Source organism: Seriola dumerili, unplaced genomic scaffold (genome assembly GCF_002260705.1).
Source record: "Seriola dumerili isolate Sdu_G_001 unplaced genomic scaffold, Sdu_1.0 BDQW01000138.1, whole genome shotgun sequence".
NCBI lineage: Eukaryota > Metazoa > Chordata > Actinopteri > Carangiformes > Carangidae > Seriola > Seriola dumerili.
The window spans coordinates 16,237,836-16,264,466 of NW_019174393.1; the positions used below are offsets into that span (position 1 = coordinate 16,237,836).

Sequence of the window (26,631 nt, forward strand, 5' to 3'; positions counted from 1 at the left end):
TTTGAAGTGGTCAGCAAGGGACAGGGGCAGCTTTTACGTTTACAAGTTTCCAACAACAAATTGCTCTATGAAAAAGAAAATCACCAAACACAATAATGACCATATATGCAGAACGAAAAACTTTGATAACTAACAACATAAACAGATTGACAAAGTTATAACAATATGAAATTATGCATTTTGAATTGACATCATGTTGCATATTTGTTGTCTAAAATTCCACTAAAATCAACATAATTGCAGTGTAAGTGGTACCATATGTCAAACTAAAACAAATCAAGAACAGCATTGAATGCTGTACATATAGAATCATTAATTTGTGTAAGTAGACTTTAACTGGAATAGGAGTAATATTGGGAACTCTAACCCTTATATATAATATTGTTCAGTTTGATATGAGACACAAAGATAAAAAAAAATGTGTAAGTCACAGTAAATAAACAGTTATAAGGCACATTACAACCAATGCATGAAAATCATTTTCAGAAATGTGCAAGAATGTCAAAATATACTTGATGTAGCAGTTAACACTGGTACATTAGTCTTCAGTAAACAATTTTTCATATTCTGAAGTTTCTGATTTTGTATAATAGTGGATTTAAAAAATTGTCATATCAGTAGAACATATGATTTTCTGCAGCATTGGTCGTAAATGACTGCATGATAGTTTAAAGTATTCTTGTAATGTGTAATTATTGTGTGCAATTATTAAATTGTTACAGGGTGACTATAGTTTTTATTTCCTAATGGAAAGAGAGGTCATTTAACTGATATCAGTGAGGTATTATACTCATTTATGAGGCAGTTAGAAATATATTGAGGCTTCATGTCAGCCTGGAAAAATAGTATTTTACAAATAAAGTGTGGGGTTGCCCTCCAACGCCTTTTTGGGATAACAAGGGCTATGTTAATTAGTGTTATCCCCTCCCCCACGGGACATTTCCAAGTACCTCCTGACCCGTTTTCCAAACAGAGAGACGAGTTGTCAGACGGTCCCTAAAAAAGAAAACAGTCTCTATTGTTCCAACACCCGCTCTGCTCTGGACGGTGCGGTGCCACCTGTGGCCACAGAGGGCGCTGCACGCATGGCAGGCCGGGCTCCGCGGCCTCCACATCTTTTTGTCTGAGAACTGGATCCCTCTGCCGCTCTACAGTGTGTGCGATAGCCTCGGAGCTGCGTCCGTAACACACTGTCAAACCACTCCAAACGAATACAACCGCGACCAAAAGCATTAATTCAACACCTTCTGCCATGGCGTTTCTAATCTGTCGGTAAATCGGTCGTATTTGTGACTGTTCGTTGGAACTTAGTCCGGGGTTGAATCGGGCTGGCTTTCTGTGTGCATCAGTCTTTATTAGCGAGCTGCCGCTCTTCTTGCTATCAGCTATTTCTTTAACTTTTTAAACACTCAGCTTCGCGAATGACTGAGCGCCGGCGGAGTATGGGATCCTTGGTGTCTTAAGAAGCGACTGAAGTGGGGTTTAACCGTTTTTGCATGCAAAAACAATGGCAAATTCGACGGGGAAAAATCTACTAGATCAGCGAAGGAAAGGACAGGCTTTCCTGGACGAGCTGCGGCAATTCCACCAAAGCAGAGGGTGAGATTGGGGCGTCTTTATTCCCAAGAAATATAACTTTAAATCTTCATTCCCTGTGACTGGGAGTTAACCAAAACTGTTATTTAAACATATGTGCCTTTATTTCTTGTGTTATCCCTTCAGATCGGCGTTCAAGAAGATTCCTATCGTGGGTGGGAAAGAGCTGGATCTGAATGCTCTCTATATCAGAGTCGTCTCTTTAGGTGGATTTGCAAAGGTGAGTGGGAACTAAAAGTGGATTTTCTCCACACTCTGCTGTCTGTGGACTCCTCGGTGGACCACTCCACAACTCCGTGTGGGTAACCCGGGACAAGTGTAACCCTCCAGAAAAACGTTAGTGGGTCGGTGTTGGCCTTGTGCTAGTTTGCCATGTATCTCTATGCAATGTGGTGGCTTGTGTTGTTGTGTGGTTTGAATTGAGAGTCCAACCGCTCGGAGTCAGAGTGCAGTTGGAGCGACTCAAAATTAGCGGGCACGTTTAACATCGATTATCGGCACGGAGCCCGGCCTCAGAAAACACCGCTTAGGACATAGCGTTTCGCCCGGGTTTTTACCGGTAGTTTTCACCCAGGGGAAGCTTGATTTTTCTTTCTCGCCATAGCCATCTTTCTTCGGCTTCATGGCTGATCTCAAAATGTAGGCCTCACAGGCCCATGTAGTGAATACAGTAAAGGGTACTAAAAGCTACTCCAAAATCAAACGCGTCGCCGCAAGCTAAAGCATTTGTTTGCTACTAGAGACAGTTTGTTGCAGTTTGGCCTCGTTAGCTTTTAACGGCAAAATGTAAAAGTCAAGTTAGCTTGTTAGCTTTAGTGCTAACTAGCCTCAACAGTAACGATAGTATCTTAAAGGGAGTCTGGCAGTTGTACTTAACTGATGTGTCAAATGTAAATATGCTCGGTTAATAAACATGCTAATGGCTAATTAAACGCTTTTGTAGCAAACGGCTTGCCAGATTATTTCACGTTCAGTATTTTTTAAATCTTTTTTCAGCAGTTCGAGAAAGTTATTGATTAGTGATTCTGATATTGCCTCATTGGGGGGAACCTGTAGCAGAACAGATGGTTGCAGTTTAACCGCTCTTTTTTTGCTGTTGACGGTGTTTTATCTCCTAACGAACTCATCTCCCCCTTTCAGGTCTCTGACAAAAACCAATGGATTGAACTCGGAGAAGAGTTTAACTTTCCCAGGAGTTGTTCCAACGCTGCATTTGCTTTAAAACAGTACTACCTTCGGTAAGTAGCATGGCCATGCAGCTCTCATCCTCTCAGGTAGCATGTGGGAAGTGTTTACAAATGTTAAGATGCAGTCAGCAGGATCTAGCCTCTCGCTCCCTTCTGCTAGGAAGCTGCACCAGTGCAATATTGTGACTGGCAACGCAAGGTCTATATATGTGTACATTTGCCATAGCATGGTAGATATGTACTCACTCTCCTCTTCCACATCAGAAAAGAGTAGTCTAATCTGTCTTTTATTAAGGATGTATGTGTCCTCTGTATTTTGATAAGTGTGGAACACAGTCTTTGAGAGAACACTGAAGGAGTATTTTGCTGGTAATGGCCCAAACTATAACACAATGATGGTTATTCCTCTCTGAAAATGGTGTGGCCACAGGGCATTTGGTTTTGATATGGCTCTAATGATTGAGTAGATGTGGGTGCTGTAACGAGTATTGCATGCAGCTTCCAAATCTAAATGTAGTCAGCTGCCAGTGATGGGAGTCTGGTGTAAATGCAGCTCTCCTCAACAGCTGGCATTTGTGGTTTTGGTGCTGCTGCTTTCTCTGTACTCCTTTTCTTCCTTCTTGACCTCATACTACGATTGTTCCCATCAGTAGCACCTGCCTGCAGGGGATTACACCTCTGCAGCAGAGAAATGCTTGTAGCCCGTCATGGATATTTTGGGGGCAACTGCAGGTCACTAGTTGATGACAAAAGCAGAGGCTGATTATGTGTGCATTTTGTATCAAGTTTGCCTTTTGATGGAAGCTGCTGCAGGTTGTGAGGATGGCAGTCAATTTGATACTAACTGTACACAGCTGATAAGACCTGTAACTCCTGAAAAGTTCACAGATAACCATCAGCGTTGGCTGCAGGGCAGAAACACTTTAGGCACATGTGGGCTTTTCAGTGCAGTACAGTGCTAATGACCTCCGTTGAGGTCTCTCTGAGTACCATAACGACCACAAACCACTATCATCCTGTTGTATATTTAATCTTAATAACTGAATACTTCAAAAAGTAAAGAGAGCTTATGTGTCATGGTGTCTGTCGAAGCTCAGACGTCTGACAATATAGCGGTTTGTTACTCTGGTGGAAGTACCTATATGGCACAGGCCTTGAGTTTTGTGACCTGATTCATAATGAAACGTATCTGCATAGGCTCAATGAAACACAAAATTCAGAAATGTGTGTCTCTTATTGTTTAACAGGCTTGGTGTTTGAGTGTGCCTGAAGTACTTATTGCAGAAAGTCAATGGATGATCTGATTTGTTGAGCTTCTAAAATATTTTTTTTATGAGGACACAATTAGGCCAACTAATGTGTGTATGATCTTCTGTAAGAAAGTGGTTTATAAATACCAGTAGGCTGATACCTTGTTCTGCAGATGACAACATGAAGCAGAGAATTATGTCGAGCCGTTAACATCATGGCCGTTTGAGAATGATCTTTTTTTTTTAATTGAAATATTCACCTGTGTTACTCAGAACAGCTTAGTCTCTGTAATTATCACCTTTTTTTTAATATTTATATTATATTATATTTTGGGAAGTAGGATGAGCATAGAAGGCCTGACAGCTGAGTCCACGAACATGCTGAATATCGCACTCGTGTCGCGACAGCCTTTGGAGCTACTTTGTAAAGTTTATCTAAGGCAGCTCAGTGTAGTGGTTGTCAGAGGCAGCAGGCAGCTAGACTGGTCTTGCCTCAAACAAGGCTGATAATAGACTGTTCTCGCCTCCCTCATGCTGATATTTTGCTGACATGAGTGAGTATGGTAGAGAATTTCATTGTATTTCCTTCAAACTTCTGCCCAGTTTTACCATGCAGAAGTGGGTGAGCAACACAATCAGTGTGAGAGAGATTTTCATTTTGCCCTCATGCAGGAAGTTCAGAGGTCACAGACAGTTACACAGTAGATATGTGCTCACTGGAGCTGGTTCAGATTCAGTGTCTCGCTCAAGGACACTTAAGCTTGATGGATGTTTGCTAATATCAGGTGTTAATCTTGCTCATCCAGTTGAATGACCATCATGAGCACATGCTTGATCATTTTTAAGCTGTGTTTGCATTTTTTGAAACTTTCTTGTTAATGTACTAACAAGTTAGATCGTTTCTAGATGTGTCTTGTGTGTAATAATAATTATCTTTAACCCTGTGTGTTAAGTTAGTATTTGAAATTGGTTCAGTTTTTTTGGTATCTGTGGCCTTCAACAAGCCCAACTTCAACTTGATAAGTTAAGTTCAATTCCATATCCTTTTTTTATCCTCCTTGAGTGAATTAAAATGAGTTGGCAGGTTGGAGTGAAGAACACACCATCACTGCAGGGATCAAACTTCTCACTTCTCCGTCACAGGACGGTCTGACCGTTGACCAAGTTTCCCAGTCTGAATGAATAGGATGATCATGATGCGGCTCTCTCCGGTCAGCACTTCCCACTCAGCAGAGTAATAAGCAGCAGTGAGGTTCAGTGCCAGCTCCTGCTGCTGTCTATTTGATATCTGAATGTCACTCGGTAATAAGTGAGCAATGCTTGCCAGAAACATTTTTCCAGCTCGTTTTTAACTTGTTGAAGCGCTGCTTTGACATCGGTCCTACCAATGGTGCTGATTTTATTTCAAAGATGGGGCGGAAGGATTCACACTCTGGCTCAAAGCGTTGGCATCAGATCTCTCTGAAACACTAGAAATGAAGCTTTGTTTTCAGTTCGCTTCATTAGATTGAAACAAAAGCTATATATTTATATCAGAGGTGTTCAGGAATGATCAATGAAATGTACAACAAGGTGTTGTTCAACGGAACTGCTGATCTAGAGGACTAGTGTTAAATAATGGCCAGGGCTTCCACAGGCCATGAAAAAGTTTCGAGAAAATTTTAAAGGGTTTTGGAAAATTATTGAACAGCCTAAATTGAATTGGAAGTATTACGACAGAGCAAGCAAATTCTCTAATGCTGTGTAATGTGTATCTGAAGCAGATCTGTTTGCACAGGATCTATTCCTGTGACTGTAGAGAACCTTTTACAGACTTCGATAATTTGACATACATTTATGTTCCACATCTGTGTACTCCTTCACTGGATTGAGTTAGTTACTAAAGGCTGCATCCAGTTTTCCTGTGGCTACACTGATTTGGATGATTCTCAGTCAATACTATTTCACATCTCCACGCTTTTCCTCCTCCATTAGTAGTTTCATATGATTTGGAAGCAGTTTGCGCGAAGCTCTCAAGCCTCGTGGGCCAATGGAGTCCTGATTTTTATTTTATTTTTTTCAGTAAAAACCTCCAGTTCATCCAGGCACCCACCGCAACTTGAGAGTGAATGATGGGTGTTTTTGAAATAAGGCCTTTGGTGTTGTTACAGTGTTCGACTTCTTTCCCAAAGTGCAGCAGGTTTTACTCAGAAGCCAAGTCAGGTGACAGATACCCTGGTTCAACCTTTGTTTGCCCTCTCCACTGCATCCCCAAAGGGAGGAAATCGGGCCCAGGAGGCACTGACATCTAAGAACCGCTCACTTAAGCCTGTGTGTTACTTTTAAATGCTCAAGTCATCAATTGTTTTTATCTTGATGAGGTTTTTACACATGGTTGGAAATGTGTAAAGGAAGGAATTAGTTATTCTGCCTTGTCTAACAGATTAAATAGGGAGGATGTGCTGAGATACCCTGTCACACTGGCATTTGTTGTAAGGAAAATGATCATTTAGAGACATTTTGCATGTTTAAATCAAACCTTTATTTGATGAGTACACGTGGCAGTGATCTATTGAAAAGTATTTTAAGATATTTCGGATTTCACCTTTTGATGCCTGATGTAAGCAGCGAGTTGGACTTTCAAGGGCAGTTTTTACTGTCCACAGTGATTATACAAAAAGAAACCAGCTCTTGACTGTGCCTTGCTCTGCTGAATCAACCACTGCCAAGTAATCTCTGTTTTTCAGAGTTGAACATGCTGCTTCCTTAACAGCTAAATGATTATACCTCACTCTCAGGTATGCCTCCCCAAACTGATTGCAGTGTACAGAAGCAAGTGCGATCATATAGACTGGTTTACTCATTTCAGTCGATATTTTAATATAAATTCCCCACTAACGCCAGACTAGTTAACCATGTGTTTCTCAACTTGTGACCCCACTTCTAAGGGCATAAACTCTCCCGACCCCAGCAATTAGACAGTGGTTTAGTTGTCATGTGAATCTGAGCATGACATATGGGTTTTTTTTTTCCCTCCACACATTAAAGGAGCTGTAACTGAATTAAAGTCAATGATATTTCAAACTTATCGAATTCATATCAAAAACTGTGAAATAAGTACAATTATCTCAACCATATATATCTCCTGTGACCTTCTCTGCATCTCAGACAATGCCATGTGGATTTTTGAACCAAAAGATTGGGAAACTCTTCAGTTTCTCAGAAGTTCAAATGCCATCACTTGTGTGGAGAATACACTGGGAAACCACGAAGAGCACATCTGATGCACATCTCTTAATTACATTGTATATAAAGCCTAGACAAAGATTGGAGCACTGAAAAATTATTTGGATGCCACTGTATCTACTGACCTGTTCATGTGCTGAAGTATTACTTGAAGATAATAGTGCAAGCTACATGGTCATTGTTGAGTGTAATGTCAAAAGTCTTAATTTTACAGTTACATACTTCAAGGCAATTCACAGCAGATTTAGCCATTTAATGAAAAGACAACATGCGATTTCACAGTTTCTACTAAAATAGAAAAACAGATAAAAAAAACCAAAAAAAAAACCATTGAACTACTATCCAGCATTATACCACACACACATTTCCCTACCCCTTTCTGCTTGGCTAGTGTTCATTTTCACACCTGGTTATGACATTATTCCAGTAACCATCATGCTTTCTGGTCCTGCTCTGCCTCCTGTGTATGCCGATGGATTCTGCTGCTCATCTGAAACATCTGGATGAAGTGGCCTTTGATCTGGCTCGCATTATCCATGTTTTTATTCCCCCGCCTCATCCTAGCTGCTGCTCAGACTTAAGAGATGCTCAGATGACAACCACTTATGGAGAAATACAAGACTGTGTGGACTAGTGTCTGTTTCCCCCCTTTTTTTTATACTACATATAATGAACTTGAAGTAAGAGCAGCAGTGCTATCACAGTGCTTTCACACATGCATTGCAACCCTGAACTTAGCATTACCTGGTGGAGCTGTATGTGAGAATGCCTCAGTTGAACCGGACGTTAAACTGACTTTACCCTGCCAGCTCCTCGGTGCAAAGTCCGTGTAATGTCCGACTGAGCCTGTGTGTGAATAGAGCAGGTCATTGTCCGGAGAAGTCACGGCGAGCGAGTGAGCATGTTGATGGCGTTTCTGTCATGCGTGCTATGGGCTGAAAACAAAACAGTGAGATTTCCGCAGCGTACATTTTGCGTCATGTCCTGCCTCCTGCACACTCAACCCAGGGCGCCACCCCTGGCCTTGACCACACTGAGTAATTCCAGTAGGTGAGAACACATCTGACACAATCTCCTACTGTGCATGTGTGAAAGGGAAACTCCGGACAGTGTCTGGACCTGATTCTCCAGACATTGTCCAGAGTTCATTTGAGAAAACAGCTACAGATAACATCTGAAGGCTCTTGAGACGTTGTGTTTTTGGTCAGTCTGTAATTTGAGCTGCCCTCCAGCAGTGTTGGTCACCACTGATAGCATAATCTCCTTCACTCAGTCTCCTTGCTAACAAGCAGATGGACAGATCTGCCTTGTAGTTGACAGTGATGCTACAATCTGGTTTTACCTTTTAATTGGATATATGATATGGTTAAAATAATTGCTCTGGGTGTTGCATAGCCTCCAATTCTTCAGTAAACGTAGAATCACTTAACTTGCCAAGTGCCTTTTACACACAACTGGAGCTTCTTCTCAGTGTCTCTAACGTAGCAAGAAGAAACCTCTTTGTAAATGTATATTATGTGCAGAAAATCATGCACCATTTATGAGCCCACACACCTGTCATTTCATCCTCACTGTCCCTAAGGTCAGTTAACAATAATACTCCAGTATAGGGTCCATTGTCCATTTCTATACCTGCAACTTTCATAAGACCGAATGCCTAGCCAACAAACCAACCAGCAGTCCGTCCCTCCCATAGATGCAAAAGCCAAAGTCGCAACGAGATAACTATAGCCAATTAGGTTACATCCACACTACTATGTTTTAGTTTTAAAACGCATATTTTTTGTTACATTTACACCTGGCGTCCACTCTACTCTGGAGTGTCAGAGAGAGAGATTTTAGAGAGGTTTTGGAATTGCTGCTGACCCTGTTTAAGTGAGAAAACTCCTGGGTTGCGTTGTAGTCTGGATGGACAGAAACCAAGACCTTTGGAAATGATGATATAGACACCCACGGTTGCTCTCTGATTGGGTCTTATTAGCCTCAGCTACCAGTGGTGAAAGCAAAATGGACAATGAAATACAAGTGTTACTGACCTTGTTGTCTTTGCCAGCAGCTGTTTTAGAGCTAAATTCTGAATATTAAAGCTACAGCTGTCTTTGCTGTTTCGTAGTATTTTCTGCAACTTAACTGCAGAGTAGACAATCTGCTTCCTGTTTACACCAACACGTGCATCCTCAGAGCTAGAGCGGTCGTCTGGACTGAGATAGTTTTAAGTTTGAAATGCTGTTTCAAACTGAAAATGCCACCTGGATTTGGGCAACGTTCCCGTAAACTGCGGTGGGTGGTGCAACTACTCACAACATGGTATCTAATGTAGACAGTTATCATTAATCTCTGACTGCAAATAAACTTTGTTTTCATGGATGGAAATATTTTTGCAGATTATGTAAAAACAAAAATTCTAATTAATCAGATTAATTTGATATATCACCAAGGTGAAACCCAGTTGAATTCAGGAGGTTTCACAGCTGTTTATGAGGAATGATACAATAAGGGAAATGGTGAAACCCACAAAATAAATGGCGGCTGCAGGTGGATGGGATCAACATCTCATACCAAAGATGACAAGACCAAGGAAACCAGGAGTCGTTTTTTCAATGGAGTACCGAGGGTCAGGATTAAAGTTCTGGGTGAAAAGGAAGCAAATTCACACTCACAGAAAAAAATAACAGCTGTTTTTTTTTCCCCAGGATTCAATAACACAAAATACAAAGTCCAAGATAGAATGTGCTTGAGTGGTCATTAGGAATATTTCCAAAATGATGATGCACCACCACACTGAAAAGCAATCATACAAATTCCAACTTTAGTCAAAGGAAAGCATGTTTTTCAGTGAAACACAATTACCATTAATGTCCAAAAAGATGTACAGCTTCTTCTTTCTTTTTTCCTCTAAAAGTGAGCGCTCTTCCTTGACAAGCATCACCTGTTTTGGCTGTTTTCTGAAGGGAACTTGCACCCGTGAGAGAATTCTTCTGTTGCAAAAAGCCTGGTTTGTAGCCATGAAATGCTCCCAACCATCCTGATTTGACCAGGTTGATAACGGAGATAGATGTTTCAGAGATAAAAGCTTTCATGTGTATTAGTAAAAGGTTAATATTTTGACCTTTCCAACTGCATACAGATTGGTCACATAGGTAAAACACTCTGCACTTTGCTGTTACTTACAAGCAGAAGTCACTGGAATACCATTAGAGCAAGCAGTCAGTATTGTAATCATTTATCATTTTATTGCATTGTTTTAAGTCCGTCATCGTCACTCAAAGTTTGCTATTGGACAACAAATGGTCTGTGCTGCAAATGATCCAACTTTTCCAACAGTATTTTCTCAATTGGCTGGGAGTCGGCATCAGTAAACGTCCCTGCGATTATTGACAAAGCAAACCACCCTCAGCCTGTGTTGGACAGCCGGCTTCATTAAATCCCAGCAAACATTTCTGTCCAGAGAGCGGCTGTGGGTGTGTTTGCATGTCTGAGGGCCACGTCCAGCAGGGGGCAATCGACTCCCACACACTGACACATCGAGGGCATTTGGGCAGCCAGGCAGCTGAGAGTAATTGAAGCCAGAAGTATCTATGCTGGTGTGATCCAGATGACCGTAAATAACACAATACTAATGACAGCGGCTGTTTGCAACTGTGTGTCTATCCATCAGGTCTCATGCCTCGCTAGTTTCCCACCCTTTGCACTCGTAGTATTTTGGAGGGAAAACATCTCAATGCTAGAGGCAGTACACACACACATTTCCCTTAACGGTTGTCGTAAGATGATGAAAGCCCGGTGCTTTCTGCTGGTTGGTTGTCGCATGCAAGTCAAGTAGGAAGGGATTGATGTTCCTCTTATCATGCATGTATGAAAAAGGGGAAGTGCAGACATGAGCAGCTGCAGTCACCCCCCCCCCCTCCACTGCCCCACCCGTCTTTCACCCACGGGGCTGCTTTTTTTTTTTTTTTTTTTTCTTGCTCGTGCCCAGACAGCGGTTGATGACGCTGCAGTCGGGACCGCGGCCTATCTCTCCCGCTCTCTCTCTCTCTCTCGCTCACATGCGCGCACTCCTCTCTCTCTCTCTCCCTCTACAAATGAAGGCTGAGTGTATTTATAGTCCAGTGTGTCACCCGGCAGCCAGCGGACGGGGGATTACCTTGGCCACGATGAACAAACGGGGCCTCATTCAGAAACAGCCGCTTGCTCGGTGACTCACGGCCACACAGGCAGGGTTCACCACACTTTCACTGCTGAGGTATTTTGCTGCGTGAGTGTGTGTGTTTTTGTTTGTCTGGCAGATTTCCCCGCATCATTATTAGGTGTTATATCAAATCAAAGAAGGCCAGGCTCGGTGGCTGCATGTTGATGGAGAATATTTCTCCCCCAAATTGAGTGCAAACTTCTCAAAAATGTGAGGGTTACAGTTGAAGATGACGTGCTCGCTTCATGTTGGAAGGCCGCTGTTGGTGTTGCACTTATTCCTACTTTCAGCTGTTGCACTGTTCAGAGGAGAAGTGGTGTTTTTCAAATAACCACATCTAAGTATTTATATGAAAAGTAATTTGAACTGACCAAACCTCTTCCCACTTCCCTGGTCAGCTAAAATCAACAATAGTTCAATCCATTTTTGGGAATCTCATCGTCTGAAACATGTTGCTATAAAGAATAATTAATGTACTAACTACTTAGATTTTCAGCAGGTAAAAGTTTGGGAAATTTTTTTTGAAATATATGAAAATACATGCAAATCTACCTAATTTTTAAAGTGAGGGCAGTTATAGTTTGTAGTTGTTTTCTGACATCTCACATTATCATATTACTGACTAATATTACTTCATGCTGCACTGACAGTCATCACACGTGCCTGTCTCATGATGCACAGTGCTCATTTTTAGCCTCAGTTCCTTGACTTAACTCTTTCTGAGGCTTTGAAAGCACGACAGGTGACAGCGTTCATCGCTGACTCAAACCAGAAAACAACTTGTAAACCAGCAGTGCTAGTTGAAAGCTCAGGCCGGCAGCTATCACATTTCATTGTAGAATTCCACTTTTTTTCTGTAGCACAAGTTTCTTGTGTTTACCTTAAATTGTGTACGCTGAATTCCTGAGTAGATTCATATTTTATCTTGAATTAAACTTGGTGTGTGTGACAGTTTGTCTGCTCAGCCGTGGTAACTCTTACTACTCCTGCTTTTATACTCAGTTGTTCATTTGTGTATAATTTCAAGTCTGACTGAGTCTCAGTTGAATCTTTTTAAATGTCATTCTTTTTAGTTTATCAGCCTGTTTTACCTCGGAAATGTTGGCCTCTCATTCCACGAATTAATGTTTGTGCTTTTTGTGAGTCGTAAGCGTTGGAGGATGTTTGACTTGTAATGTGAGTACACATTGAGAGACAGTCAGATGAGTGTCCTGGTCCATTGTCATATTTGAATTGCAGAGTGAGCTTAGCCGTTTCTGCACACTGTCAACTTGACAATATGTACAGGTGCAACATCTTTGTGATACAACATGCTACAGGAAGGGGGGTGGATTTCACCCTTTTAGAAATCTCTGAAAGCTCTGACTCCTGTTAGAGGATCCTCTCTCTCTCTCTATCTCTCTCTCTCTATCTCTATCTTCTTCTCTCTCTTTCTCTCTCTCTCTTTCTCTCTCTCTCTCTCTGTGGCATCAACAGCAGCTCAGGGGCTTCCCTCCAAATCTGGGAGCAAACAAATATTGTTGTATTACACTTGCAGCTTTGTAAAAATCATAAATGTTTCTATATAGTATCCTTGAAATTAGCTTTAATTACCTTTTTATGGCGTCATTGCTTTTATTTGGTCGTATGAAAGTCAGGAGACAAAATGCAGGTAAGAGAGGGGGAGTGATGAGTGAGTTGCTCCGGGTCTGTTAGAAATGCATGTTACATGTCTTAAACACTGAGCTACCAGTACTCTTAACGGCATTTTCATCATTTGTCATGAATTATTTCTTTTATTGTATTAATTTACTCCTAATAAAAGGGCATTTGCCTAACACTACAACAACAACAGTTTGTTTGTTTAAAGGCACAAGATTCAACCTTAGTTTGATGATTACGCTACAAAACGTGAGAGTAGCAGCTTGATTTGGAGCTCAAGACTAAGAAAAGCAGAATGTCAAACCTGTATTCTTTGTCTTTGGGTTATTAAGATTTTGGATGTATTGTAAATCCTTTTAGATATGAGTTACGTTAGCTCTTCCCTTTCTTAAATACGACCATCCTGCAGTAATTTAATGTTTTCCGTTTCATAAAAGAAAAAGACAGTGGGGTCTATCTGTAAACTGTTAACGGGGGACATTTGTTAGCTGTTGGTTTGCTCTGTTGAGACTGTGAGCGGTTGGTTAGTTAGTACACAGTATCACAGAGAGAGAATGCTGCCTCGGCCTCACGGCATCTGTGCTCAGTGGAGAATGTGCTTGATCACGTTAAAGAAACAAATCATTATCAGTCACTCAAGTCTTGCACAAATCCACTGCAAAATTCACACCAAGCAACCCTTAGCTCATCGTTGTTGTTTTTTTTTTTTTCTTTCTTCTTCTTCTTCCCCCGCAGATACTTGGAGAAGTATGAGAAAGTCCACCACTTCGGCGAGGATGATGAAGAAGCGCAGCCGGGGAATCCCAAAGCCTCTCTTCCAATCGGTGCAATTCCCAACTCTTATAACTACCAGCAACACATTGTATCAGGTAGGCAGAGACAACACGCTTCGTATTCAGTAGCCCTCACTCTCTTCACCTAGTTCACCCTTCCATTTGTGTCTGGGTCACGTCTGTATCAGGTTCATGGACTCAGTCTCTGCTTCTTGTTTTCTGACTCACTCAGTTTCTCTCCGGACTTCATTCTGCCTCTCTGTCTCTTGGTCAAGATGTGATTTCAGCAAAGCATCACTTCATCAGAGCTGTGTGTGAGATGCATGGGAAAGTGGTCGACCCACAGGTCAAACATATGCATAGAAATGTGCCTCAACAATAGCTGTTTGTTTCAAGGTTTTTCTATGTGTTAGAATTTATTTCACGAGGACATGACGAGGAAGAAAATAACGCCGATTGCAAATTATGATGAATGTCCAGTTAGCTTCAATGTCTCCAATAGTTTTACAAGCTCCAGAGGTTCGGCTTAAAAGTGTTTTTGCACTTTTAATTTCAGCTGTTGGGAAATTCACTGTGCTGTGTTGTGAAAACACGTCAGATTTTCATGTGCTGTAGTCAAGCAGGCTGCATGTTAGAGCCCGAAAGATACAGCATTTTTAAGGCTGATGCTGATTTCAATGTTTGATGTTTTGAAAAGATCTGATAACGATTTATCAGCCAATATTTTGAAACCTCACTGCAGCTGGCACATGGTTCAAGTACGTTACACATGGGAGTGGGCGATCTGACGATCTTCTATCAAGGGCGATATGATCCAGGTGCTATATTTAGAGGTTTAATTTAAAAATTTAAATCACTAGTAATCAGACCATCGTTACCTGTTAAACAGCTAGTCTGCTAACTGCAGCTAGCAACAGCAAGAAATGCGAAGCAGGACAAGCCGGAGCTTTCAAATCAAAACATTTGCATATTGTACTTCATAAATAAATAACAGCGCTGTCCAAACAAACAAATACTCCACATGAACTAAGCAAAAAGTCAAATTGGTTGTGACACAATTTGTTAACAGAATTGTAGGTGAAGAAAAAGCAGCGAGCGGACGAACATTCAAAAGAAGCATCAAAGCGGTGGAAAGATACAAATCACAACTTCCAGTCTGGACTTTCACAATAAATCCAGAGCAGCAATAGGATTCAGATTGTGATTGAGATCGTCTTTTGAGATTCAAATGATTTTCTGGCCACATCGCCCCACCCCTAGTTACACATATATTACATGCAAAAGGGAGGAAACAGATAACTTGGCTCTAGTATCAAACAAACAAAATCCACCTCCCAGCATCTCCAACAACCCATTCATTAACACACCCTATTTCGTGTGTTTTTAATCTGTACAAAAAACAAACAGTGTGACAATCAATATTTGCCATTTTATGTGGGGTTTTTTTTGTCCCATACTTTCTTGGCTGAGAGCAGGAGATTTTAGGAAGTTACTGCTTCTGGCCAAGAAAGAGACCAGCACATTGTTGTTTCTAAACTCTGGAGATTTGTTAATCAGTGAGCTTAAAAGGTTCTAGGCAAATTTTTTATTTATTTATTTTTTTTACCTTTGGACAGAGCAAAGTGAAGAGAGTGCCAGCTCCAGCTACATATTTACACAGACATGAGAGTGGCATCAATTTCCTCATCTAACTCTGAGCAAGAAAGCAAATAAGCAGATTTCCCAAAATGTCAAACTATTTTTGTAACCGGTTAAAGGCAGGCTGATAACATGACAACTGCATCAACACCAAACAGAGAAATCTAATGTGAAATCTAATCTCAGTAGTGAGTGTGTTTTTCTTTTTTTCTTTTTTTCTTTTTCTTTTTTTTTTTTTAACCTTTCGGTCAGGTTGTTCTGTTCTGCTAGTTTTCTAAACGTCCTTGGCTATTTTTTTCACCTGGTGTTTTTGGCACACAATCTCCATGGTGATTTTGTATTCACACCGGCATGACGCAGGTAGTCTTGAGCTGTAACACTGGCTTCTGAACATCCATACCACCTCGTCAAGCCGTTTGATTAACTCTGCATAGTAACGCCTGCTTTTCACACCAAGAAAGAATTTGTTGCAGAGCGTAGTGACGAGAAGAAATGACTGTGTCCGTTTTGTCTTTTACTTTCACCTGTGAAACCTGAGAGAGGTCCCCCCTCCCACTACTGAGCCCTCTGCTGTTTGACTCCTCCATCTCCATCAGTCTGCTCATTGTATTTAACATGCTTCACTTTTATAACACAGCGAATCATTTAATTCAGTTCTCACCTTGCTCATCGCTGCTGTTTTTGAACCAAGGCTAAGAAGAATGCAGTAACTGTCAGTTCCTTTTTTTTTTTTTTTTCTTTTCTTGGAAGTTGCCTACACACACCTCAGCGCTGGTGAATATTTTCTTAAACCCAAACATGCTGCTGCTTTCACGATGAAAGAGCAACCTCTGAGTAACCACATCATATTTCAAACTAAATGTTTTTTGTGCAGCCGGCCAAGGCCGACCTCTTGTCTGTTCTGTCCGACCCCTGCTCTCACACACACACACACACACACACACACTCTCTCTCTCTCTCTCTCTCTCTCTCTCTCACACGTATATCATTACTGAATGTGGCTTGTCCATTAGCCTCACAGTGTTATAGAGCTGACTGCTGAGCTTCTCTTGGAGGTAATTGACTGCCCTGACAGAGGTTATTGATGAAGGGAAGGAGGAAGCACTTGTTGGTTTTCCCTCCACCTGAGTTTAGATTAGAGCCTCCAGCCCTTCAGTTCTTCCCTCAGGCTCTTCTCTCTCACATTTAGCCCGCTGCCTGCTGAGCTGATTGACTCCAAAACGTGTCCCTGGTGGAAACAGACACACGACAAACAGTGGTGAACTTAGTCCGTGGCTTCTTGGTACAAGCCCCAACAAAAATCACATCATCATTTTTGTAATTATTTTCTTCAGTGAAAATGAAACACAGAAATGACCATTCCAACTGAAATCTGCCAAAATAATTTTTTTTTTTTTTGTATATCATTCAGCCCCGCCTCAAAACCACCTTGGCATTTCTGTCCTGCAATTTCTTATTTATTCATCCCCACTGATACTGAAACTGATGACAGTATATTTGAATCTGTTTATTGGTCTAGTCCTATTTCAGACCCTTTAAGATGAACTCTGTGTCCCCCAGGCTCTGAATTTAAATGTGACCATATCACAGCGGGACGGACAGGTTGATATTGTTCTGTGTTGGCTCAGTGATGGTTAGGTATTTGACCATTGCTCTGGAAATATTACACTGAGCTGTGGTGTGCCCTGTTGTTATGTTTTGCTTGTACACCTGGGATGAACTTCTAAGTCACTCTGCTCATAAATTCGTGTGTGTGTCATGTGGCATGTCGTACACCTGTCCTCTGCAGCTCTGTGTCGCTGCAGGTGTTGGAGGATGAGCACAGACTGGCAGGTTTTGAATGGAGCTGTCGCTGCTATAATAGCAGCTCGGCTGAATTACATTTGCCTGCACAAACCTTTTCAGCATGGAAATCAAATCCACTCACCAGGACTCCTCTCTGCTGTATGATTGGTTTCCAGAGGCAGCAGTCGACAAAAATCCTGCACCGAATTGAAATATCCACTGTATAGAAAAATGACACCTATGCACACAAAATGATTGATAGCAGAAAATCACACCATAGCGCAGTGAGGAATCTGGAGTCTTTGCACTTTCCCAGACTGGATCATCTGTCACTTAGTGCTGCTGAATAATAACATCCAAATCATAATTCTTCCCTCTGCACAGCCCTCTTTAGTATTTTGGATTAGACATCTTTAATTATAAAAAGCCAATCATGGAGGTTGACTGAGTCCGAGACAAACACAATTAAAAGTTCCTCAACCAGACGAGGCACAGCTCATCAAGCTACACTGAACCAAAGGCAGCTTTCACTGAACGGCTTAAAGGCCCAAACACAGATAAAGGAAACATAAAACTGAGTGTAAGTGGCTGAAGGTGTGAAGAGGCAGCAGTAGAACGGTGAAGGAACTGGGCTTTTCACTCTTTCTGCAGCTCTGTGGCTAATTCACATGTTGCAAACTACTAACTCTTCTACGTCTGTCTTGTCCTGCTTTATTTCTTGTGTGTGGCTCCTCGGAGACGCAGTATCTCCCCCGCCTGTGTTGTTGTGATGCTTCTTTTCCTAGCTTTAAGTTCAAAAGTGCTGATTTATTTTTCCCCTTTCGAGACATTTGTTGAAGGCTTCTACATTAATATTAAAATATATTGAAATTTTTTACATAACCAAACTTGCGTTTGTATGAGCTGCACTGCACACTGTTTAGCCCTGTTTTGGCAACAAATGAAAAATGTTTAAGTGGGTGTGTGACATTTCACTCACCTCGCTCACTCATTTAAATGCATTTTATTGTGGAATATATTTAGTAACCCTGAGATATTTTGTTTTTGTTTTTGTTTTTTTTTTCTCTCCAGACTATCTCCGCCAAAGCTATGGACTGTCTACGGATTTCGTTCCACCGTGTGACTACAATAAACTGGTGCTGTCTCTCCTCTCGGGCCTACCCAACGAAGTGGACTTCGCTGTTAACGTTTGCACTCTGCTTTCCAACGAGAGCAAGCACGCCATGCAGCTGGACAAGGACCCCAAACTGGTCACGTTGCTGCTGGCCCACGCCGGCGTCTTCGACGACTGTACGTTTCCAACCTCAGTCAGATTGTGCTCTTTAGTTCTAATGTTGAACAGCCGACAAAGAAACTTTATGATATAAACTTTAAAAAGTTGATTCTGTACATTTAGTCAGTGTGAATATTGGTAAAACTGCTAAATTCACTATGTGCAAAGTGAATTAAAGTTGTTTTGTTTTTTTTTTGTTTAGGTTCTATGTACTTATATAACAGGGAATTGATGAACAATAGAATAGATGCAAGTAGTAACTCTAACCCTCCCTCTGTGCCTCTGTAGCGCTAGGCAGCTTCTCCGGGGTATTCGGGACAGACTGGAAGGAGAAAACGTCCCGGGACTTTGTCAGGGTAAAGGTCTTTTTTTTTTCTTTTCTTTTTCCTTTTTTTTTTTTTTTTTGTTAATGTGTTCTGCAAGCCGTTTATTTCTCATTTGATCGTTACAGATAGAAATGAAACACTGCTCTCTCTAAGAAGCCACAGAGCTTTTCGCTTTTTACAGTGTGAAGTTTGGCAGAAAATCTGATGGTTGCTCCTCACAGAGGAACCTCAGAGCAGTTTTCTCTTAAGGCGGTTTTACACTGATTTCACTTTGAGTTCAGTCCATGTAACCTGCGTGCATGAAAGTCAATTCATGATATTAATGCAATATAAAAACTACATTGCGTTATTGTTTTATCCTCGGTCATGGCTCGGGTCTCTTGGCTGTTTGTCCTGAAGTTAGAGGTCACACTCTGTGAGAGCTGGTGCCTGTAGCTCAAGGACATTTTGTATCTAATGCAAACGGCTTTAATGGGGGTTATGTTATTAAAAATGTGGATGTCGTGATTATGGAAAAAAAGTGCTTAAAGTTCCAAGGAAGATAAGAGCTGAAACAGTTGGTCAATTCATCAATCGACAGAAACTTAGACATCAACAACTTTGATTTACACAATCTTGCTGCAGAGGTCTTCCATGATAGCAAATTGAATATCTTTAGTTTCTGGACTGTTGTCTGGACAAAACAAGCAATTTCTCTATGTCAAATTAGGTTCTGGAAAAATGTAGCAAGCATTTTCACTACTTTTTCGATTTGGTCCATATAGTGTCTGAAAATAATCAGCAGATTATTCAGCGATTTAAATGATTTTTAGTTGTAGCACCATTTATGATATTGACACTTCTGCCATGTTAAGGTTATATGATAAAAGTGCTTACCTGGCAGTGAGCTGATTGCCCCACTAACCTCAGTGTTATGGGTTTTGTTTGGTTGTCAGCCAGCAGTAACTTGAAGTTGATGAGTTAATCAGGTCTGTCAACGTACGTTTGTCTAATTTAAAGTTGCCTAATTTGGCTGTAGACGTTTTATAAGTATGACTTTAAATGCCCGGCTAACAGCCTCTGTGTTTCTGCAGTTCTGGAAAGAGGTGGTGGAGGACGCTGAAGTCAGGGAGCTGATCTGGGACAAGGGCAGCCCAGCACAAGGTAAACACGCTCTGTGGTAGAGACCACAGAAAACAATATAAGGGTACACTCCTGTATGCTCCCATGGTGAATTTATTGACACCTAACGGGCTGTGACATGCTCAAGTGTGCAGACGTTGTTTACTGTGATTTCTTTTTCAGTTTTCCTGGTTTAATACCTGTGAGTGAGAAGTGTGATGTGTTTTGTTGTCTTTCTTCTGGAACCAGAAGTTCCGACTGAGCATTTCACATTTCATTTACAAAACAGTTTTTAACAATAAATGAAAGTGAAGATCACAGAATAAAACAAAGGTGGATTAAATAAATGATTGATGCACCATTCGGAGAAATGTTAACACCTGCTACACGTACTTTTACAATATACATGACAACACAAAAGAAACACAACTTCTGGCACAGGAAGCTCAGGAACTTCAATGACACAGTATATTTTAGAAACACAATTATTAGGTTTAATGTGATCCTGAAAGTTAAAGCTTTTGTAACCTGTTGAATAATATCTGCTCACACTCTCCTCTGGCGTGGAGCTCTAAACCGTTCCTCCCCTCCTCTCTGCAGATGGTACGTCGTGTGAGGAGCGCTGGCAGAGCCTCTTCCACCCGCCACGGAACCTCGGTATCAGTGACATGGAGGCCCAGCGGGTGCTGCAGATTGCCGTTATCCTGCGAAACCTCTCCTTCGAGGAGGCCAACGTCAAGCTGCTGGCGGCCAACCGAACGTGCCTGCGCTTCCTTTTGCTCTGTGCCCACTGTAACCTCATCTCACTCCGACAGCTCGGACTGGACACGTTGGGCAACGTGGCTGCCGAGGTGGGTCTGGTTCTGGGCATTTGTTTTGAATTTGAACAGAGACATACAACTGTTGGTCAGTGACTTAAAAACTGATGTCATGGATTTGGGTCAGTTCAGTAATGTAGTATCAGTGAGCAGCCTGAGGTAGGTTTGTATCCAGATGTAGGTTACTGTGACACGTTAAACTGTCCATGTATGAGATCAGTGTTGTAAAACTGTATTACATTCTTCATTGACGTGGTCTGAACAGATTTAATCCATTATTGGCTAAGTCCCTCCCCTATTTAGCATATTGTTCAGTCACAGCATAGCAACAGTAACTAGGCACAGCAGGTTTTTTTTTCCAAGGTTTGGATTTCTCCAGGGGTTGACGTGATGTACATTAGGCTGAGTTCCAAGAGTTTGGGAGTGTTTAATTGCAATTATTAGCATGTGTGATGAGGACAAGGAGCTTGTCATTAACAAACTATAGCACAGTGATTTGTGGGGTTACAGTTTATGCTTAATAAAAATAGGTGGACTAGTATTACCACTGTGACACATAAAAAAAAAAAAACTAAAAAAAAACACTTTTCAACCAGAATGTGGAGCTAACATTAGCTTGATTAATTAGCTAATTAACCAGCAAAATCAATTACTTGTTAAGTGATGAGTTACTGCTCAGAAACAGATAGATCTGCTGGGTTTATTTGGGTCAGACATGTGGTATGTTTAGAAACTCAATCATCTGTAGCTGTAGATACTGTTTCCTGAGAAATGAGGACTGCGGCTGTTAGATGCTGTGCCACTTACAGTCTGTTTTTTAGATTATTTTTCACATATTAATTCAACCAAGGTGAATAATCATATTTTCCAACAGTTACAGACACTGAACTCAACCGCTTGAATAAAGTTTTAGATTTAGAAATGAAGAATGTTGGTGAAACTTCAGTATAACATTTATTGGTACGCATGTTAATGAGGCTGCGTCTATTTTTAGGAACTCTATGCATAGAGTCCCTGATACAATCAGTGAAGCCTTTGATGTGATTAATTGGATGGTTGGGTTTAGGGCACTTTAAGCATTCTACAGATATGATCCTGCAAAGCCTTGTCTCATGTATTAATGTAAATAATATAAATCCTATTAGAGCACTTTTTGGTAGCTTATATGTTGTGACCAACAACACAAATCATCAGTAAGTAGACAGACCTCAACCTGCTGTTCTTGAATATAGTAACAAGTCGAGCTTTGTTATGGTACAGTGTGTTTGTTATTCAGAGCCTATAATCTCAGTGCTGAGGAGGGCAGTCCGTCCACTCTGTAAAGTATTTATAATGAACGTTGAGGTTCTTGCCAGCTGACTTGCTGGATGGTGGAATCCATAAATAATGCTCGTCTGACTTGTAGCTCCAGCTGGATCCCGTTGACTTTCGGACGACTCATCTGATCTTTCACACCATCACCAAATGCTTGATGTCCAGGGACCGGTTTCTCAAAATGAGAGGTGAGTGCTCCGGTGGCTCATTGTGGTGACAAACTCCTTTTTTATTAAGTTTTCCCTCTTCACTGTGAATGTCATGATGGTATATGAAGCATCTTGCAATAAATGTGTCCGTGTGTCTTTGTGTTTGTCCTCAGCCATGGAGATCCTGGGCAACCTCAGTAAGGCGGAGGACAATGGTGTGCTAATCTGTGAGTACGTGGACCAGGACTCGTACAGGGAGGTAATGATGCTCCTCACCCTGCCCGACCTCATGCTCCTCATGGCCTCCTTGGAGGTGCTGTACCTGCTGGCCCAGCTCGGAGAGATTCCCTGCAGCAAGATCGCCTCCGTAGACCACAGCATAGGTATGAGAGTTTAAAAAAAAAAAAAGAAAAAAAAAGAAAAGAAATCATGGAAATTTACTTGGCTTGTCTTTTTAAAAAAAAATGTTTGATCCATTCCAGTTCATTCTTCTTAAGTGAATCCAGAGCTTGAAATCTGATGTCACATGGTCTTAGTTGAGTTTTGGTAACTTGTCTGTCTGCCAAGTTCAGTCACGCTAGTCTTTCCATTCATGAGTTACTGGCTCTGATGACAGTGTATTTCCTTCATCCTTGAAATCTTTAATGATTGTTTCCTCTGGTTTGGATTCTCTGCTAAATGGCTGAAGTGGTTCTGTGTGTTTGAACTAGGTGCTGATCCTTGTATCTTTTTCTTCTTCCTCTCTCTCTCTCTCTCTCTCTCTGGTTAGACCTTTTAGTGCGATTAGTATCGGTTGACCTTCACACATTTGGACCTGACGCCCTAACAGCGGTGCGGTTGATTGAGCATCAGGCCAACGCTGACCAGGCAGCCGAGGTTCGACCACAGCTGGTCGAGCAGGTACCTGCAGCCGTGCAGGGAGCACCAGCAGCTGGTGAGTGTCCGTACATCTCCTCCATCTGTCAGTCAGACACAATCTGTGACGCTGCTGGAGGGAGCCTGTGTGAAACCTGAACCTGATTTTTTTTTTTTTTTTTTTTTTTTTTTTTTTTTTGTTCTGCCTTAACAAGGGTGTATACCTGCAGCTCCCTGCCAGGCAAATAAGAAGAGGTTTGTTTTGAGTAGAGTGAAGTTACAGTCAGATGAAGAGCAGACCGATTGAAATGTTCAGGTGCTGAGTTTTTGCTCGCTGATTTATCAAAGCTCAATTTTAGTATTATCGAGGGATTTTCATGTGTCAGCATTTAACTCAGGTATAGGCAGTAAACACAGCTTTAGATTTAAACTATTAAGATCCACTGGAATTTTTAAATTTAAATAAAGCATTTACATACCTTTGTTTTCATGGTAGCTCTCAGGTGGCAGGACTGTAAACAAAATAAAAAAAGGCAATGTAAATAAGGCAACATGCTGTGGAAATCTGTGAATCACGATATTCAGAGTGAAGGTAACAGCGAAATCCCACCTGCCATCAACTATGTGTTGGAGCTTTAAACAACCTCTACTGTAAATACCACAGAGCAGCTTCACCTCGTCCAACCCAACAGAAACCAAACACAAATTTCTCCTGTTCTGACACAAATCAATGCAACGCACAGGGTCTGTATTTGACTGTGTGTCTGTGTATTTTGTGCCGGAGGAGACGAAGCTCCTTGTTTAACAGTAAATAATGTTTAGGTAACAAATACAGAATCACTTGCCAGTTCACAATGATTCACTCACGACCGACAAACTCACCTGTTGCTGAGCCGCACAATATTCCAACATGGCTGCGCTGCGTCCTGCTGTTTACAGGCCCGTTCTGTTTGGTGCCCCGTGCTGAATATATAATATTTACATCCTTTTATTTTGCTGCTGCAAGTAATTTGCTTGGAGTAACAGGTTTTTCCATTACCAGTTGCATCGCTCAATAATACACAAGTTTCTGCTCTGTTTGTGATGAAACACGAATTTGCAGTGATGGGGGGAAAAAAAGCATTTTAAAGCAGAAAATAAAGATGAAAAAGTTTTAGTAGAATAAAAACCGTGTTAGCTGTGAACACTTTTTTGGGAGCTGATGGTGAGACCACCAAGAGAATTCACACCTGTTGGGTTTTCAGGTGTTTGAGGTGTTTTGTGTTTCCTGTACCTGTAACAGGTGTGTTTTTAAAAAAAAAAAAAAAAAAAAAATGTGTGTGAATTAACAGGTAACCGCTGGTGGGCCATAAGCCCACCTAACCTTGGAAGTGTTCACCCCAGTGTTGTCAGTGGCCACTAATGCAAAATTATTAGTGTTGTGACATCTAGTGGACAGCCAGGGGAGCACCACAGACTAGACATTCATTCAATCAATAGAGCAGGTCTTTCTTTTGCTTTGTCTGTCAGCATTAACTCGATCATACAAGGAGACTTCACTTTGTTTTTGTTTGTTTTTTTTTTAACTTAAATGTTTCTTTTCTTTTTGTCTCCTCAGTAACAAGGGTCCCAGTTCAATCCACTCAACCACCACCTGGTATTGTTGAACTAGATGGGGAGAAATTTACACTGCAGTGGTAAGATTTATTAACCTATAGACATCTATAGTGACAATGTAACTGAAGAACCAGTTTAAATGTCTTTGTGGGAGAAGAGATTCAGGATTCCCCTTGTAGCCATCCTCCGCTGTGTCTGTATTTCATTTCAACATCTTTTCTGCTCACTTTTTTTCTTGCTCAATAACTAATAATAATTCACTTTATGCTTCTCCAACAGGCTAAACGCACACTTTGAGACAAACCCTGAGGGCTCTGTGTCTCGATCAGAGATGTACTCTGAGTACCTTGCCACGTGCAGTAAAATGGGACGAAGCAACATCTTGAACTCCACCGGGTTCCTTAAATGTCTCCGGTCAGTCCCCTCTCCTCCTCTGTCTGATGCGTTTATGTTCCACCAGCACAGACAGCTGATAATCTCTGTGCCCTGACCAAAGTATATATTACTACTAACCAACTGGAGTTCTGTTTTCTCAGTTTGCTACACAGCAGTTGCTGCTGTTTACCTTGGTAGAGCAGCTTTAACAAAGCATAGCTGTGTTGAGTTTTGACAATGATCCTCGAGTCAGATACCAGTAAATGTAAAACGAAAGCAGTTTCAGTTCTATAGATTCTTGGTAAACTTCTTTTTAGGGCTGAACAATTAATCGCAATATTGTCGAAATCGCAATATGGCCAAGCACAATATCCAGTAAGGTAAAATGTATTACAACATACAAATTATAAAAATTCAGTCACAATTAAATGCAAAAATTACCATTCCCACTCAAATGTGACATATCACAATCACATCTGTCAAAATAATTGCAATATGATTTTCTTCCCACTTAAAATCTGTTCATATTATGCAAAGACAGACTCGTAGATAGATGAGTCAAATGAGGCTGTATCATGACAGAAGTATCTGTAGCAAATGCACTTTTAAAAATAAATCACCCTGCATGCTACAGGATAAATTTTCAAGTAGCTGTATTTTGTTAAAACATGTTGAACATTAATAGTAAATGTGCAACTCAAATCGCAGCACATTTTGCATTCAGCATTTAAACTCACCAGTTTTGCCGCCCCCACCACAGGACTGTGTTCCCCAACCACACGATGCGGCGGCAAGAGGAGCCCAAGGCCAACGGCCAGGTTCAGATCCTTCTGGTTGGGCTAAGGCGAAGGTCAATCCCCTTGCCCATCCAGCTGTACTACCAGCAGTCTCAGCAGCAACAGCAGCAAAGTCCGGCAGCAGCTCCTCCACCTCCAGCAGCCCGACATGAAGCACCTGGAGACCCTCAGGCTCCGCCTCCAGGTAGAATTAATCAATCAAGCTTATGCTCATGGCTTTCATTTACTTTTCCTTGGGAGTGTAAGAAAGAGTTTTAGCTAGAAAGTTAAAATGTTCCACATGAGACTGTAAATGAATTAAAGTTGCCTGCACCGGGTTTTGTTTAGTCATCCAGGATGCTGACTGTTATTCTCCTCTGGCTCTGTTTTGAAATGGTTGACACACGATGCATTTAGTTAATCAGACAGACAGGGGCCAAATGTCAGAAGCTGAAGCGCTGTGCAAGAAAAGAAAAGGCACTTGAGAAAAGTGATACTGTGGAGAAGGATACTGGCAGTTTTACAGAGAGAGGAGAGCTGTGTACCACTGGGACCAAGATGGCTGAACTAATTACAAAGGCAAACATATTGAGAAAATGATCAAAGGAAAAAAAGTTACTTGGAGGAGCTTACTAGGGGAAATTGAAAGGAAAGCAGCTAAGCTGTATCACTTATCATGAAACTGAACACAGCACATTTGGCTACAGTGTGTTATTATGTTATGCAATAATTCTGAATATGAGAGAATGATATTTTCTTTTTGC

At 41.3% G+C, this 26,631-nt stretch overlaps 1 protein-coding gene and 1 long non-coding RNA gene across 2 annotated transcripts in view; one reads left to right on the forward strand and one right to left on the reverse strand.

The window, feature by feature from the left end:
- The first annotated feature begins 1,481 nt into the window (after positions 1 to 1,481).
- Positions 1,482 to 26,631, forward strand: part of arid2 (AT-rich interaction domain 2) — a 32,930-nt gene continuing 7,780 nt past the window's right edge. Inside the window, exons 1-14 of the mRNA XM_022749745.1 lie at positions 1,482 to 1,599; positions 1,723 to 1,816; positions 2,737 to 2,834; positions 13,824 to 13,957; positions 18,356 to 18,574; positions 18,846 to 18,913; positions 19,957 to 20,026; positions 20,585 to 20,835; positions 22,208 to 22,304; positions 22,439 to 22,648; positions 23,035 to 23,199; positions 24,718 to 24,796; positions 24,996 to 25,130; positions 25,852 to 26,072. Coding sequence (XP_022605466.1) covers positions 1,508 to 1,599; positions 1,723 to 1,816; positions 2,737 to 2,834; positions 13,824 to 13,957; positions 18,356 to 18,574; positions 18,846 to 18,913; positions 19,957 to 20,026; positions 20,585 to 20,835; positions 22,208 to 22,304; positions 22,439 to 22,648; positions 23,035 to 23,199; positions 24,718 to 24,796; positions 24,996 to 25,130; positions 25,852 to 26,072 — 1,933 coding nt within the window. The 5' untranslated portion in view covers positions 1,482 to 1,507. The remainder of the gene's footprint in view (positions 1,600 to 1,722; positions 1,817 to 2,736; positions 2,835 to 13,823; positions 13,958 to 18,355; positions 18,575 to 18,845; positions 18,914 to 19,956; positions 20,027 to 20,584; positions 20,836 to 22,207; positions 22,305 to 22,438; positions 22,649 to 23,034; positions 23,200 to 24,717; positions 24,797 to 24,995; positions 25,131 to 25,851; positions 26,073 to 26,631) is intronic.
- LOC111225009 lies at positions 20,742 to 25,917 on the reverse strand. Its single transcript, XR_002665257.1, has 3 exons — positions 25,829 to 25,917; positions 23,600 to 23,632; positions 20,742 to 20,847 (listed from the first exon to the last, which is right to left on the reverse strand). It is a non-coding gene; the product is annotated as an uncharacterized LOC111225009 (long non-coding RNA).